Source organism: Chroicocephalus ridibundus, chromosome 3 (genome assembly GCF_963924245.1).
Source record: "Chroicocephalus ridibundus chromosome 3, bChrRid1.1, whole genome shotgun sequence".
Taxonomy (NCBI): Eukaryota; Metazoa; Chordata; class Aves; order Charadriiformes; family Laridae; genus Chroicocephalus; species Chroicocephalus ridibundus.
The window spans coordinates 59,064,907-59,082,557 of record NC_086286.1 but is presented as its reverse complement, the minus strand read 5'-3'; the positions used below and the strand labels follow the sequence as shown (position 1 = coordinate 59,082,557).

The 17,651-nt window shown below is 37.1% G+C and overlaps 1 protein-coding gene across 1 annotated transcript in view; it reads right to left on the bottom strand.

Moving 5' to 3' along the window:
• Positions 1-17,651, bottom strand: part of ESR1 (estrogen receptor 1) — a 172,415-nt gene that overhangs the window by 75,550 nt on the left and 79,214 nt on the right. The window contains 1 exon segment of the mRNA XM_063329315.1: positions 12,856-13,046. Within this exon segment, the coding sequence (XP_063185385.1) occupies positions 12,856-13,046 (191 nt within the window).

Here is a 17,651-nt window from a genome sequence, read left to right as displayed (position 1 = left end):
AAGCCAAGGGATCAGCTTGAGGTAGAGTAGGGTGGAGGTTTGACAGAGGCCTTGGTCTCATCAAATCATCTATCCTTGACTAGAAATTAGAAAATAGAGTAAAAATTACTATCAGATTACACGAGGAACATCTGCTCTCTAATGCTACATAACTGGGATCCAATCAAAATAAGCAGCCAAACCATAAACTCGTTATTATAGTGACAGCTGACTACACGCTCTCTCAAATAGACAATAATATGATTTTTTAGCTCTATTTGACAGAACAGTACAATACTGGAAAAATTTGAATCCATAGGCTTTGCTCTAGGACTGAGGTAAAGAGGTGAAACAGAAACACTACCTCAACCTCAGCATGAAAGACAGTTTTAATTTTCAGTTCCTCTGGTAGGATACAGACTGTTCTATATCTGATTCAAAACATTTCACATGTAGGGAAAGAAAAAAATGAGTCAGCCTCATATAAAAACAGCCTCGACCATTATCTACAGGGAAAAGGAGCAAAAAGGGAAAGCCATGTTTTTAAGAAAATGCCCGTTTATTAGGTTACACTAAATCACGGCAAAAGATTGTAGCACCTAACCTCAATCACCAGCCTTGTTTTATAAGCCAAGCTCTGAAATAGCATGAGAAAGACAGAAAACTTCAATTACTCTTTTTGACACAAAGACAGACTTTGACTGAGTATCTCATCTTCCTCCTAGTGAAGTTAAAAGGTAAATTGACAAGAGGAATGAACACAGGCTCTGAATTCGGCAAATAATTCAGAGCAACATTTAGTGCTCTGTAAAATAAGGAGGTAACTGTTCTCACGTGGTCAAAGCTGAACACATGCATCCCACCTTTGCTGGACTGGCTGATGCTCTTAAGGTTCAGCTCTCAAAAAGAAAAAAAAAAGTAACAACACGCAAAAATCAAAAATCAAGTAGAATCAATATCAGCAGGGCAGCCACCCTTTTTCGCAGTGCTTATGTGGGTGATAACCTTTTCTTCTGCTCTGAACCTAGATTTCCTTACACAAACTGCAAGCATTTGGGAACAGGCATTTAGTTAGTAGCATAGTACATCAAATAATCCTATTTGTGATAGAGCTAGAAATTAACATGATTCATATTATCATATTTTTACATCTGTCCTGGGTTTATCTTAAATATATGCTTTAAAGGTTATCATCATTAGTCCTTTTTCATGCACATGGCCTGTATCTTAGACAATCCACTCTTCTTTCAAAGACTTCACAGAATAAAACCTGTAAAATTGTGAATGCAAAAAAAGAAAGAACTGTATGAGTGGCATAGTTTTTCAGATTGCGAGTGCCATAGTGCCTTTGTTGAGACTTCATATTTGCTGTAAATCTAGGAAGAAGATAATACATTTAATATTTCATGTAATTTTTGGTTTAGTTTAACCAGTATGCCTTCAGGAGACTGGAAAAGATGTAAGCAACCAGAAGAAAATGTTTGGTCATTAGAGCATACATTCGATATAATTATGAAATAAATTAGCAAAGAAGAAAGAAACAAAGGGAAGAAGGACGGCAGGAACCTTTCCTGCTTCTCCACAATACCATCTGATTTCAAACACTCCGTCACAGGAAGTGAGGAAGGAAGTTTCCTTCGCAAGGCACAGACACAGACTAGGGCAGTCTACCTTGTGGTGGCATGGAAGGGAAAAAGGTAGAACACCACAATTAAGGAATAGGTAATATGTAAATACAAGTTTTATTTTAAAATGAAATAGTATAACTCAATAACTCTGCTGTGAAGTGTATTATCTTTTAAATATTCTACCCTTTATTTTGTCCTTAAAGCTCATCTCTTGCCAAAGCTGATTCTGGACAATCTGATTTATTAGAGAGGATTTCTCACTGTTGGGAATTGTCAACATTAAAGTGGCACACATCAACAGGTGCCTAGCTGCCCTACACTTTGCTTTCACGGTATCCAAAGAGTAATACATGCTAGAAGAGAGGCTAGTTAGGCCATTTTGATAGTTGGTAGCACATGCCACTTGGACTCTGTGGTCTTATTGTTGGGTTTTCAAAATAAATTATCAGATAACCTGCACAAAATTAAAGGCAGTGAGTTTAATAGGGTAGAGCCTCTAGTTTTAATCCCCCCATATCTATGAATTGCATTGTTATGAGCTACTAAAGAAGAGTTTAAGGTAGCTATTGGAGGAGCTTGAGGAGGGGTGGTTTGTTTTTCTTATGGTATCTCACACATTGTACATTTTAAAACTGTAAAAATAACATTAAGTATTTTTATAGCACATATTTGTTATATGCCAAAGTCTTTCCAGAACAGGGTGCAAAGATCTGCCTCTTTTCTCACAGCACTACCTTTAGATGTGACCATCTGTATGAAAATGACCAACAATGGGGCGGGGGGCGAAGGTTGAGGAAGCAAAGTGTCAACAAGAAGATAATGGCTGAAATTTGGATGATTTTGAGTTTATTCTAACCCAGCCTGTCATAATCAGAGCTTTTTCATACTGCACATGCAGTCTGACTTTCTCTCGTCGCCGTGAGTCACGTGGCTAATATTTATGTTCAGAGACTCATTGCTGTCGTTGCTGAGGGTTCTCAAGGTATCTGTGGTGTATGCAACAGCGGTGTATGCAACAGCAGTGCATACTTGAATCAGAGTGGGCAGATGAGTTATCTGTGAGGTCTTCAGTCAGCAAAACACTCCTTATTTTGTTAAAGTTAAGTGTTACTACATTCAGCAGAACATTTAAGCATCTGTGTACTTCTGGCAAGTACTGCCAGCATAGTATACATGGTTAAATTAAGTACATGCTTAAGTGTTTGTTTCACTGAATTGCAGCTTTGAAGAGCTGAATTCATTTTGTCCTTGACCAGCAAGGATGAAAACTGGGGTCATATTAATATATCAATGGCAATTAACATAACATAGAAATATTTTTTTCTTAAATGTGTAAACATTTGCCATATTATATTCCAATAACCATCAAGATGGAATAATTAGTTTAAGCAGTGCAAAAGTTTTACCAAAAAATGAACTTAAGAAACCAACATGTCAGCATGCCAGCTTAAGAATGCTCGATGACAATTCCACAAAGACAATAAAGGAACGTTTTTGTCAAGTGAATTTTGTATAACAGCTAAACTGATGTAGTTGAACTGACTCATCATAGATTTCAGACAAAGCCAGTAATAATTATTATCCTTTTACTGTAATTATTCTTTTATTTTCAATCCTCAAGTCACATAAATTTCTTAAACTATTCTTTATCTATCTGCATAAAGCATCTGCCAGGTTAGCCATAACCTGTGAAAGCACCAGGTCCCTCTATGATCTTATTCTGACTGAAATTGGCAGAATTTTATACATGTAGGTGAAGGAAAGGCTCGAGTGTACACTTTATCCACATCTTAAGGTGCCAAGCAAGTGAGGAGTGGGAAGACTGCAGATGAGAAGCCAAACTTTGGAAAGAATAGGCTCAATAGCAAGTGGAAAGTTTTCATAAACAGTAAAAAGAAAAAAAAAAACAGCACCCGGGCATTGCATATGCTAACCCAGTATGAACAAATGTTGAATGTAAAATAAAAACTTACACCACTTTTAAGTTAAAGTGACCCAGTAAAACCTCACTGATTGGTTTTAAAATCTCACTCTTTCTTAACAGGCTTCACAAAAGAACAGAAGGTTACGTCTGATTACTTTATAAGCACAGACACTCAAATTCACAGCTTAATTACTCTCAGACAAGGTCTTTGGATTTGAAATTTGAGTTCTGTTAGCAGCTACCCAGCACTGCTGAGAAGATTCATCATTTTCTGATTTTAAACTAGCAAGACATTACCACACGTGACAGCAAGGAAAAAGGCCTAGAAGCTTGTAAAACATACTTCCTTACATCCAGTGAGGAAGCCCTCCTTCTACGCATACCTCAGAAAGAAGGATCACAGAACCACTGAAGAATGAGAAAGGAGGAAAGGCTAAAATCTGTACTCTGCATTATGTCCTTCAGCTGTGTCCTGTAGCTCCTACACTGAGTGTTCACCTCCTAGTGGAATCTTCTTGCCTTCACATATGTGTAGCACTGTTCACAATAGCAGTTAATTCAAGCCAAGTTATTACGATACCAACCTTTCCTTTAACCTTTCCATATACTATTTCAGCTAATAGGAAAAATTAAGAAAGAAGAATGAGAATGGGCATTGCATGAGGACACCAAACTTGCTGCCAACTCACCAGTTTAATAATGCATGAACATATACATTAAGAAAGGGTGACATGTAAGAAGTAAAACACTATTTAACTGTATAAATATATAAATATAAAATTATATTTTCTACTCCAGCAGATAATTTCAAAGTTTTTGTTATTGGCTTTAGTCCTAAAATTTCAATTGCTCTTTGACCTACTATTTCAGGAGTATGATATCACGTGCAAAGTCTACGTCTACATCAATTCCATTCCCATCTTTTTTAATTTTAGACAAGATAACAAAGTAGGAAGTATATTTTTTCCTCATGGCAAATAAAAAAAGACGCCAATCCAGATCCCAATCTCTACAAAATCTGGCAAGGAGTGTGACATCTAGTTTCTGTTTCCCTATCTGATAAATCACAATTGTTTTAAATCCTTGGCACATGATTAAACCAACAGCTGTGTTAAAGGAAAACCTCCCACAATGTATTACTCACAACCACCTCAATATGATCCCTCCAGAGACAAAAAGCATTTTCAGAGAAAGTCGTAGGCAAGCCATGGCCATCTTATTCCCATCAACTTTGAATGAAATCTCATGTATTTTTAGCTTCCCAGTTTGAGCTTGAGCTAAAATGGGAAGGGATGGAATTCTACTACAGAAAACTCCCACAACTGACATAAAGAGACCAAAACATTAAAAATATTGCAAATTACTCTTGTGCACTTAAAATCCAATCAATTGTTAGCAACAAGAAAATTAATATAATTCTATTTTTATTCCTGGTATAACATCAGGTTTTGGACTGTGGTGGGACCTATTGAATAAGCTTAGCTACTCTTATTTTGTATTAGGATCTTTGGTACTTGAATGGTTTCTGGAATCATCAAGTTTGCAAGGAGCTGCAATGCATTTATCCTCACAGTACTCCTGTAAAGGAGTGCTGGTATTTGTATTCTACTGGGTGGGGGGACACAGGATTCTCACTGCGCAGACCATCCTGTGGATGTGGGCATTTCTAAGCACAGTGAGTTTTCTGCATTGAAGTTTGTGAAACTGAAACTGCAGTACAGTCAACTCCTGGTTTGTTAAATTATAATATTAGTCTTTAACATCGGTATTTGACAAAAAGCCCCTTCTCTGCCCTATGTATCACCCTCTTATGCAAAGTAAAACCTAGTTATGCTCTTCTTTCATTTACTGCTATATATCTGTGCTCCTTGGTTTTCTCACTTACACCCTAATATCATCCATGCCCTATAGAAGATTCATCCATTTTACAATCCGAGAGGTCAGCAAAGATAACTTCATCTGTTGTCCTAGCCATATTTTCAAGTGGGGAATAACTGTGTTATTTATAGCAATGGAAGTCCAACTATTTCAACAATTTGTAACTAAATTAAATCAAATCTTTGAGAGAAATACATAATCTTATTCAAAGAATTACGACACTGAGATATTTGCTACCTCTGTTACTAAATTATACCAGCAGTTAATTGCCGTGTTAGTTCTTTTACAGTAACCCTGAACTAGTATGCATACTTCAATAAAGTTTGTGAATAGTGTCCTTTTGGAAATAAATTATGTCAAAGATCACTTGATGCACTTGCAGTAAATTTATCGGTTTAGTCATCTTACGTAGTTCTCTCCAGTTTGATTTCCACTTCTTAAAAGTGCCTGCAAAGGACAACTTAACCTACAGAAAATCTGAAAGTTCATGGGAGTGAAACTTATGGAGCCAGTTTAAATAAATAAACCTACATGACTTAAATGAGATTACAGAAACGTATTTCCCTCACAGTTCTAAAACCAAGTGGAACAGTTAAGCACTTTCCTGCTGGACAAACAAACGTTCTCTTGTCATTTGTAAATGTAAAGCTTTTTTTGCCTTTTTTTTTTTGCCTTTTTTTTTCTTTGTGAATATTTTGAACTGCTGAAGGCTCAGTCCTGAGCTAGGAACAATGTGAGTTTCCAAATATTAATTAAATACTTACAAGAAGAAATACTGTTCAGGGGTTTTTTTGTTGCTTGATATGGCACAACAATCATATTCCAGAGGAAGTAAAACACCATTAAGGCTAATAATACAGGACACATTAAGTACGGCTTCTAAGGGCTAGGGATTTTGTCTAGGAGGTGTGAAAAGCTTTGGACTTGGCAGAGGAAGAAGCAGTGACCATTTATAAAATTAGATAACAATCAGTGAGTGTTCTCTACTTTCTGGTAAAGTATGTTGCCCAACTTCAGAAAGTCTTTCAGCGTTGCTTGGGGTGACATTTCATATGTAAGCTAGAAAAATATAGTTTAGCTGATTTCAGAAAACCAGTTTCAGGGAAGAACTATCAGAGTTCACTGTTACAATGGAAGCTGATACTGAATGAGGCTCCATAGTGTCTGTCCTGGATCCAGTTCTATACAGTATTTTCCTCACTGATGGGAAATGGACTGGAGTATTTATTTTATTAAATATTATTCACTTGTAGATGACATTTATATGTGTTAGAAGAACAGAGAAAAGACCAGACTATTCTGCTAGTCAGACAGAAATAAATCTGAAATAAACGGCAGGAGGCTACAGGATGAGAATTCTAAATTATCTTGGCAAACCGGAGATAGCACATGGGGAAAAACATCACAAAAGTAAGGATCAGTACAAACCCCTACATTAAAACAGGAATAATCAGATGCACAAAATAAGATGGGAAAGAAGTGGTTTCTTCTACAGAAAAGTGTGCTTGAGTTTATTCCGCATTAAACACTGATTATGAGTGAACACTGTCATGTTTCTATAAATAAGGCAAACATTACACTGTGATGGATGTAGATAAATACCACCGGCTGGGCTTGTAAGGTAATCCTATTGCTCTGTTCAGTACTCGTAAAGCATGTTATAGAAGGAAATCATGCTTCAAGAAAAATAGAAAACAGGACCAAGTGGAGAATCTCCAAAGCAAAGTAACTAGAAGATTAGAAGTCTAGAAAACAAAACCCATGTGCTTCTTCAGGTTAGGTAAAACAGAATAATTCATTTTTTTAAAAAGTGTCATAGCAATCTTCCATGTTTTAAAGGCTGTTGCAGAATGAAAGAGAACAATTTGTTTCCTGTGGCATGACAGACAGGAAAATAAGTGATGAGCTTAACCTGCAGGAAGAAAGATTCAAATTTCATAGTAACCTTCAGAGATAAGGAGAATAAAACATTGGATCAGGCTACAGGTTTTTAAGAAGCAGTTCAATAAACATATGTAAGGAATTGGCAACAGTTGATCCTGTCGCAGGACAGAAGGATGGACTAGGGCTCAAGGTCCACTGCAGCCCTATGATTTGCTTAGACCATGAAAAATAGGGAAGTATCTTGGATGCGAATATCTTCGGTCACTTCCACATCCATGCTGAACGCAGTACTTAATACTCACTGGAAAAAAGTACCACATTCAAAATTGCCTTACTAGGAAAAAAGAGATACTGACTCTTGCCTTTCAATAACACCCTAGTTTCTGAAACAATATCAACATCAATTAGACTGCTGCATTCCAAATGTTTTTTAGGGGACAAGGATCAGAGCATGTGTTAACTCAAGGGGCTCTAGAGAAAAATTACTAAAAACACAAAAATAAATCAAAAGAATTTTCAGAAGAACCCGGCTGACCACAGACTGTTAGAGCAGTTCCAGTGATGGCTAAACCCTGGTGGACTTCCCAAACACAGTCTCTAGACTTTAAACTTCCAGCAGTCACCTACCTCTGTGTTTTCCACTTTGAGACTGAACACCTGTCTGCAGTCCCCTATTTATTGGCTGTGATTACCAGTGCTAGTCTCACTTAGGTTCATGTTTTGTAGTTTTGCTCTTTCTGCTGACAACATAGAATCAGTGTACAAGCAGTCTTATTAGGGAGTTTCTGTCTTCTTGGCTGCAGGATCTGTGCAGCATTTGCAGCTGTTATCAAACAGATTACAAAAATACCATGAAAACAAAAGGCAATAATGGAAAGTTAAAGGGAAGATCGCAGAAACCTCCCAAATTGACAATATTGAAATTGCTGCACTGCAGCATTACCTAAACACTCACTTATTAAGCATGTTTTACCAGTGAAATTCTCTCCAACTCAAAAGAAAGTATTACCAAAAGAATGTACTACCACCACTCCTAGCATTAAAGTTTGAACTACATACTTTCAACAAAGTACAGCACTATCACTGTGAAATTAAAACAATTGATAACACTTAAAGTCTACTGCCAAAACTCTCCTACTTGATGGTCAGAACACATAACTGTTAAATAAAATCCATGTTAAGCCACACAATTAAAATACTTCCCAGCTTGAAGAATTCCTGGACTTCAGAGGCCACTATATCTCTGTGATCAAGACATTAATGGCAGGCCTCTGGAATGCCTCAGCATGCCTATTCATCCATTCTCAGATGCCAACCTATTCTTGCTGGGCTGGTACTGCCTTGCATCATGTAGTAATTCTTTACTGAATATTTGTGAAATATCCCAGATTTTTGTCTGAGCATACAGCTGTGAGAAAAGGCAGAGAAGGTGCACTTGAAAAACATCAGAAGGGCATATGAAGGAGGCAGAGAAATAAAAGTGTGGATTTCTAAAATACTTAGCAATTCTGAGATCAAGATATCCTCCAGTGTATGGAGTTACCCCTCATTTGTTCTGAATCCCTTGAGCTCTCACTGGGGGTTCTCAGCCCCACATACGTAGGCATTTGTTGGATGCTTGTCAGAGATGGTAAGAGTTCTTCCCATACCCTTTGGTGGCTATCCAAAAAACATGAGAAGTAGACGGAGGGGGAAAGAATGTGTGAGTCACAAGGGGATTTTTAATTTGTAAATGGCATTTGTAAGGCTGATGTTGAAATACTTCATCTAACTCTGACATCCAAATTTTAAAGAAGCTCTTATGGGTGTGGGGGGATCAGAAAATGTGCAAAGAGAAACGACTCAGAAGATAGAAATATATACAGCAGGAAATTGAAACATTTTAGATCACTTAAGATACCAAGGTGATTTAACAAGTTATAAGAACTTCTCATAGGAGAGAGATACTAGATACTAAGCCTGCTTTGTGGATGTGATATAAAAGACAAAGTAATTCAAATTAGAAAGGCTATTTTTTTTAGCAGATGGGAGGAAAAATCATTAGAATAAGCAATCATTGTAAGAAAGCTCTTGAGCACACAGATCAAGGCTGAGCATCTTCTAAAAGATTTACCTCCATCACGTTACCAGGCTTTGTACGCAGATAGCACATAAAGTTTATATTGAGAAGACGACCAGACTTAATGACCTAATGGCCCTTCCTGATCTTAAAATCCATAAATATTTTAGTAGAGAAGTACAGAGTGCTGTGATGTGACTGCTTGTTATGCTTCTGGACTCAAGTTAGTTGACCAAGTACACTCCTGAAGGCTACATATGCTGGGCAAAGAATAAAGCACTCTTCTATCACCAAGCAACACAGTGTTCTTGGTGTTATGTGATTTTTTCTCTCCTATGAAACATCATACATTAATAGCAGTCTGCGCAGAGTTCTCTCAAAACAAGGTCCCAAATCACTTTTGCGACATTAACAAAATAGAATGACATGGGGATTTTCAGGAGGCAGTTGTGATTTCCCACCAAACATCTGTTGTTTAAACAAAATTGAGCAGTTGCATATATTGAGATACAGTTACTAATTCAGGTTGCCTTTTGAGCTTTAATTGTTTGACAGCAAAGAAAACCAACTTAGCATTTAAAATTCACAAAATATTTCCAGAACCATTTCAGCTCCCCTGGATAAAAATGAAGCTACCCATCTCCACCTTGGGTTAAGTTCCAATGCAGATGTGAGTTTTCAAAAACTTTAAGTATATACTTACACAAGTAAGCATAAATACCTCAGATATTACTGAGAATAACAGATACACAGGGAGGAAATGGATTACCCTGTACAGCTTATTCATTGTTCATGTCTGTACTCATCTTTTCCTGTGGTTCTATTAAGAACCATATAGAATGTTTCGCTACAGTCCATTAAGAACATCAAACTTCACTACAGTAATTCTCCTACGAAATCTCTGATGAGTAGTATTAAAATGACCAATCACCTCTGCATCTATATATGTATTGGAAATACAGGACAGCAAAGCAAAAAAGTTATCTTGCATTTAAAGAAAGACACAGAAGACACATTATAAACAATAATAAAAAACTCTGCCAAAAGCATTCTGTGTTACTTTTGTTCATACAAACAAGTCCTGTGTGCCTCAATACAGTTTAATCATATGATTCCCAGGAAATTGTCGTCCCTGTTTTAGGAATGCATATCATATATACAATGCAAATTCAATAATATTTAGTCCATGTATTCTTCTACACATATACCTAATACCTTAGCAGTATTCATTCCTAGATATCCAACCACAACCCATTTAAAATTATTACCCTCTGCAAGGTAAATTGTGTGTTTTCTCATGTATTCACAGTCTAAAAATCATTGTCATTTTCATAAATTGGACACATGTCCAATGAGAACATGAAATTGCTGAGGTAGACACCTCTTCCAGATCCAGTAGGTAATTCAAAAAGTCCTTCAGCAGACTTTTCATACCATCTGTGATCAACTGATCACAATTCTCTCATAAGTACTCATATTCTTGAATTACTTACTTGATACTAGCGTATGTCATTTTTTAATGTTAACCACAGAAGAGCTGGATCAATGGGAGAAAGTACAGAGGAGTTTAACAAATGGGATCAGAAGACTAGAAAGCATGTTCTACTGAAAGAAGTGGGTTTGTTTAGTCTAAAAAAGAGAAGACTGAGGAAAGATATGATAACAGTCTTCAACTATGTAAAAGGTTGTTTTAATATGCCTTCTTCATGCCCACAAGGGTACAGGGCAAGAAGCAATGGGCTCTAGATTAGAGCAAACATGACTTAAAGATCAAGAAAGGCATTTTACTGGACACTGGAAACTTAAGCTTTAAATTTTTAAAGCTTACCTACATAAAAATTAGGTTAAGTGTATAAATGTAGCAAGAACTAAATTTACTAATTAGCATGTACTGTAGCACAAATAGATAAGAGATAGATCCACATGCAGACTAGGGCAAAACCACCCAAGTGCTGACACAGAACCATGGAACTCAATGAAAGAGTCAGATCCATTTCTTCTTCCATAGTGACCAAAAGCTGAAGAGCTGTGCTGTACAGTTACTTGGCAACTAATTCTTACTTTTGCTTAAGAATATTTCAATTTTCACTTGTTGCTGATTTAGTTCAGTTCGACAATGAGGACAGAATTTCAAAATTATAAGAATAATTCTGATCAGGTCAGGGGAACTCAAAACAAAAAATAATGGAAAACTCTCAATAAGGGAGTTGTTCTACCTACGTCACAAGTTTAAGTAAACTATTCTGATGTTAAGAGTCAGGCATTTCACCCTTTCTCCCTCCAGTGTTGCTTATTATTGACCTCTGGCTGTAACCACTCTCTTTTCTAAAAATCATTTTGATGAGTCTGGAAAAGTAAAAATACAGCTATTAACTAATCACTGACATTCAAATCATTTCATCAAGGTCCACCCCACAGCCAATCTTTCACTTTTTTCTTTAAGGCGGGCAAAATTCTGAGCTGAATGCTGGAAGTCTTATTTAACTCACTTCAGTGGTAGTCATGCAACAAAGCAGGCAATAATCACACTTTGTGATATGCGGTAAAACCTGTTCCTCACTATGTTTACTTCAAAAAAGGAGCAACAGGAATTTCTGTGCCTATATATCCCCTGGAGAACTAAAAAAACCTACAGAAACATAACTAAAGCATAGTGCTTTGCTAGTTTCTGTTTGGAAAGGAAGAAATCTGTTTTATTTTCTTTTACAAAATAAGACTTAGATATTGAACAGTACCTGAATTTTCAGTGGAATCATACTTTCTTCTTACTCAGTTTAAGAGATGTTGAACAAAGCAAAAAGCTATCCATTCCACAGAGTGGCATTTAAATCAAGAATTTTCTGGTCACAGTAATTAACATTGTTTCTGTTAGATGCTCCACTGGACACCTTTCACAGTGTACTTTTAGCCATGAAAAGACAGTGAACTAAAACATTCTGTCTATAGTTCAAAGCCCTGCTTTGCTGACAGAGACAAATACTATCAAGGAAACATTCCTTTTCAATATTGGTAGGTACTCAAAAGACATCTCGCATCTTCAAGGACTTGGGATTTGAATTGAACCATCTTGCTAATGGAGCACTAAATTAAGATTAATAAATCAATCACTGTGAATTAATCTTCATCTGACAGGGAATTCTCAAAAAAAAAATGATTGGATAAGAACTTAATTGCCGAAAAGAGATATACATAGCCTGAAAGAGTGGTCATCTTGATCCAATACAGATTTTTAAATTAGATTTCTCACTGCCTCCATGGTCAGACATACCTAAACCAAGGAGAACATGGAGAAGCTTTTCTTCCCCTCATTAATCATGGAATAAATAACATCTTATTATATACCTGCTAGAAGCATTCACCAAATACAGAGATGGGTGAGCGCAGCAGCTGCTAATGAAAACTTAATAGATGTCATTGTCCTGGTCTCAGTCAGCAATCTCAAGTAGCTTCACAGTTTCCTCAAGAATAAAGAGTAAAGGTGATTCACTTGAACAACTTATTACCTTGAATACTCCTTTTGAAAAAAGCTTTGCAGCCCTCACAAGACCAGACCCCATAATGGTAGCCTGAAGCATAGTCGTTGCAGACAGCACAGTACCGGGTCTCCTTGGTCGACTCCATGGACAGGCTCCCTTTCTCATTGGTACTGGACATCCTCTCCCGGATGCTGTGGCGCCTGTTATCAGAGCTTGCCCTGTTAATAGCAAAAAAGAAGCATAATTCTTTTAGCAGGGTTAAGTCTCATCCACTCCTGCAGATAGTAAGAAAGAAAAGCCGATCTAGTTTTGCAATGACAGATGGACCAAAAAACAATGTTATTTAGGCATTTTACCTTGAAAAATTAAAAAGCTATTTGATAAATTAATCAATTTTTCTCAAGCCGTCACACAGGAACACAGAAAATCAGCATTTTTTTGTGTACCTGCTCCTGTCCAAAGGGTTCAGAATGACTGCAGCATCAGTAGGTAGTTTGAGAACCTGAGGCGAAAATCACTTAATGTTTGTATTTGAATTTGCAAGTCACTTAAATTATTAACCAGGCTATTTTCAATTAATATTGCCCAATTAGAAGTGCGAACTCTTCTCACATTGTCAAAGATATAATACTGCATATAACAGTCTCTATTCTCATTACAGTACCACTTTCATAAAAATTAAGAAGTGGTTTTAACATAAGAAGAAAAGTCAGAAGGCATTAAAAATTGTTGCCAAAGAATTTTAGTTCTAGTAATGAGCTTGTTACTAGACATACTAAACGTGCACGTGACCCACACGTGCAGTATGTTGCTGAATGAAAACCGAACAAATCTGTAGTGTAAATGGCAATGAATTCACATCTAGTGGATGCGGCAAGAAGTTGTTATGGGTAGCTCCTACAGGCATGGTAAATAATATTCAAAAAGATGAGAGGATGTGAAATTACCAAGAGAACCAGCATTGAACTCTGGGATTGCTCCTGGAAGGCAAACAGCTCTTGCAAAACATGCTTTCCAGTAACAGTTTGAACTACAAGTTGTCCAGGAGACAAATACAACTGTGTGTGACAGCATCAGACAAGCTAAAGCATGAAGAATCCTACTGTTTACAGTAATTATCCACTTAACATGTATGTTTTAATTGATGGCTAACAAACAGGTGGCTCTTATCTCGCCAGAGTTCCAACATTTTCTCAAACAAACATATCCTGGCTTTGAGCCTAGAAGAATGTTGGCGCTCTCTTTCAGATTTCTTCCTACATAATTAATTTTGCCTTATTCCCTTCTTCACCGCAGCAAAATTTCCTTTGTTTTGATGAACTGAGGCACCTGGCACCAACAGCACCTTCCGGCACCAGCAGCAGCTTCCGGCTCCAAACCAATACCCCCCAGCCACTTTCCGAGTACTCTACGTACACTTAACTATCCTCTTTCATCTAGCCAATGTTCCCTGACATCTCCGGTTACAATCCGTTTCAATGCCCAAAAGCTTTCTACCCGACAAAGTCACCTGGACACTCTCACATGTGGTGCCAGTGATCCCCTTGAGACCTTTCACATATATCATTTCTGTCCCCGAATAAGATACATTTTCATTGAACAGCTTTGAATGAACATCAGTTATTAGAGAAACATGAGGCTTCACCATGTCAGATTGCAGAAACTGCTACTGGCATCATTCAGGAAGACTGCACTTTTTAAACCCAAAGTTCATTACCAAACCTTATATACCAGCTAATTTTGAACACTTATTTAAATTTATTTTTGTTTCCCTGGGACTTGGGCAAGACAGAACGAACTGCAAATGGTGAAGTGCTGACATGGCACAACTCTGGCTTTTTGGTGAGATGAGAAAACTGGAGAATGTCACAATGTGACAACATGAGTTTAACAAACTAAGCAGGGGAAAAAAGAAATCCTTGCATATTTTAGATGTTAAAATGTGAAAAAGTGAAAACAATATCATTAATAAATCGTGGATACAACACATACATTGTTCACGCAAGTACCTTTTCCAGCCCACCAAACCTAGGTAGTTTTTTTATTCTTCTCCAGGTCCTGAATCTTCCTTTGAATTTGCTTTTTCCCAGTGCCTCATTTAATTGACTTCTTTTTTTTTCTGCTAAGTACTGACCAAAGCTGTTGCTTCTTATCTTCTCCACCCCATTCTCCCCTGCCTGCAGCTAGATCACCTAATCCATCTTCTCAGTATAACTGTAAATTAACCACAATGTGGCTTTTTTTAAAAAAATAGACCTGTAGGTGTATGTAACTACAAGAATGTTTTAAATATTTGAAGTAAAACAGCAAGCAAGCAAATAACTGCCAATATAATTTTAACAGCAATAGACTAGCCTGTTAGGTATATGTGACCACCTGATAGGTATTCATAATTTTTGGTCTTTTTTTTTTTTTCAAAACTGTTACAAATATGCATGGTATACAAGATAAAAGTTCCCCAAATCATCTTCATATCAATATGAAGTACTAATAAATTACAAATTTATAAAGTCTAAATTTTAAGTTACCTTTTCCAAAAAACAGTGAAAGGGAAAAAAAACAAGTTCCAAAACAATTACATATTTTTTCTGGTGTGTAGTAATTTTCCAACACACACACACACAATTACTAAAGCAATCCTAGTTTCCTGGTTGCATACAAAAGGACACACATTAACTAATAGGTAAAATTGAAATAGAGTAAAGAAATACCAAAAGGTATCAGCCATCATTCAGTCCAGATAATTTAATTTTTCAGCTTTTCAGAATATTTATCTTCATTCAGATCAAGGCTAGGTTCACAAATAATTTTTATTCAAATTATATTTAAGAATAATAAAAATGGCTGAAAAATAGCCTGAAACGAAAAAAAAAAAAATTCTAGGTTTTCTACCTAGAAGAGATAAGAAATCTTATGAAAACGTACACTCCAAAGAAAATAAGGTGCATAATCACAAACAAGAAAGATGTAGTAAAGACAGACATATTCTGCGACGCTGCTTGCGGGGAGTCTGTCCCACAGGTTCTGGCCATCCTCAGTGACACGAGGCCACTTTTTCAGAGGGAGTCTGGGGCTGAAGCAATGAGGCAGCATGCTCCCTGCAAGCACCCACAGGATCCGTGGTACAAAGGACAGGGGAGCAACGCCACTGCTCACCCCTGCCCATAATGCCCATGCACTTCACATTTGACTTAGGCCTCTGTTGTTTTCCTGCATACAAACTCGTTACATTGAAAGAGCACCGTAAATCTGGTAACGCAGACCTTCACAAAGCAAAATGAATCTAAAGATGGCCTTACTGGCTTCCCATCCCCACCCCCAAAATCAGTGCCACTTGAGCACCACTTGAGCAAGGTTTTGCAAACTGGCCTTGCAGAGTCTTCACATTCAGGTTCTCGTGAACCACAGTGGCAAGCACACTGAAATACCCCTAGCCCCATGCTCCCCAGAAATAACATCTTGCCACCCCTTTCCATTTATACAATGGAAATGAAAGCTGATAATAAATAAACTCCAGAACTTATTAAAGGAGGTGAGGAGGAAATCCTTTTGGGAAAAGAGTATCCCAATAACACAGAACTTGCTCAATCCACATAACATCCCAAATTTTGTCCAGAAATCAGCTGCTCGTTAGTGCACATCACAGACCACTGATGCTGTGTCCCAACAAAAAAAATAACAGTCTGCTCTTCCAGTTTTCAGCTAGGTTTCAAGGGTTAGCCTCCTGGAGAACATAGTGCAACAACCTAACCCCACTTTAATAACTTTGGCGAGATCATCATTCCCAAAATACAATAGCAGAACCTTTTCAACAATTTCCTTTGTAATCTACACAAACAATAACAACAAAAAAAACCCCAAAAGTTCTTGTCAACTATATTTACCAAAGAGAAACACAAATCAAAAAGAAAGAAAACCCCAGATAAAGCCCTCCCTCCAAGACCCCCACCAAAGCAGAATAGATTAGAAAGCAAAAAACCTCAGAACTTACTGCTTGTTTCCAAATGTAATAACAAAGCAGACATAAAATGGAAAGTGTTTTGGAACCTACTGAGCAGGACAAATTTGTCTTCCATATTCACTTTCATGTTTTTCCACCTATATCGCATGGAGTCTGCTCTTCAATAAACGTATTAGCAAACAAAACACCTCTGCTTTAAACATTCACTCATCACCTGCAACTCTGAATCAGCCAAGAGATCACTAACCTCATGTTGGCTGTAAGGTAAAAAGAATGTGTCCATGAGGGAATTACTGTTTTGTAATGTAAACTCAGGTTTTTTTTTACATCACAGTAATCAGACTGGCAGGCACGATGAATTTAGGATAACTCACAGTACACAATCCACCCAACAGCAAGGTAAGGCCAAATTTATTCACAACCCCAGCTTTATCTGAAATAGAGATTTCATAGGTAGGAGGGCTTCAGGGAAAAGTTATTTAAGCAGTTAAGGGAGACACCTTGAGAAATTCTGGTTTTCTGAATTTACTTTCATACAGGAAACTTTAATCTGCTGCTGTTACATCTTTCTTACCAGAATGGATGGAAGTTCCCAGTGTAAAAAGCCTCAAAACCAATGGCCACTTCAAATGCAGTCAAGGTCTAGCACGAATGCTTTTCCACACATTAGATTTATAACAGCATTCTACTATTCAGTATGAAAATAATTAAATGGCTGTTAAAATGTGAATTTCTATGTGGGTCAAAATATTTATGAAAGATTATTTGATCAGAATTAAGTGCTTGGAAATACTTAAAAGACATCTCAAGGAGATAAAAATGACTAAGTATACAAACAAACAGAAAATTGCCAAGCACACTA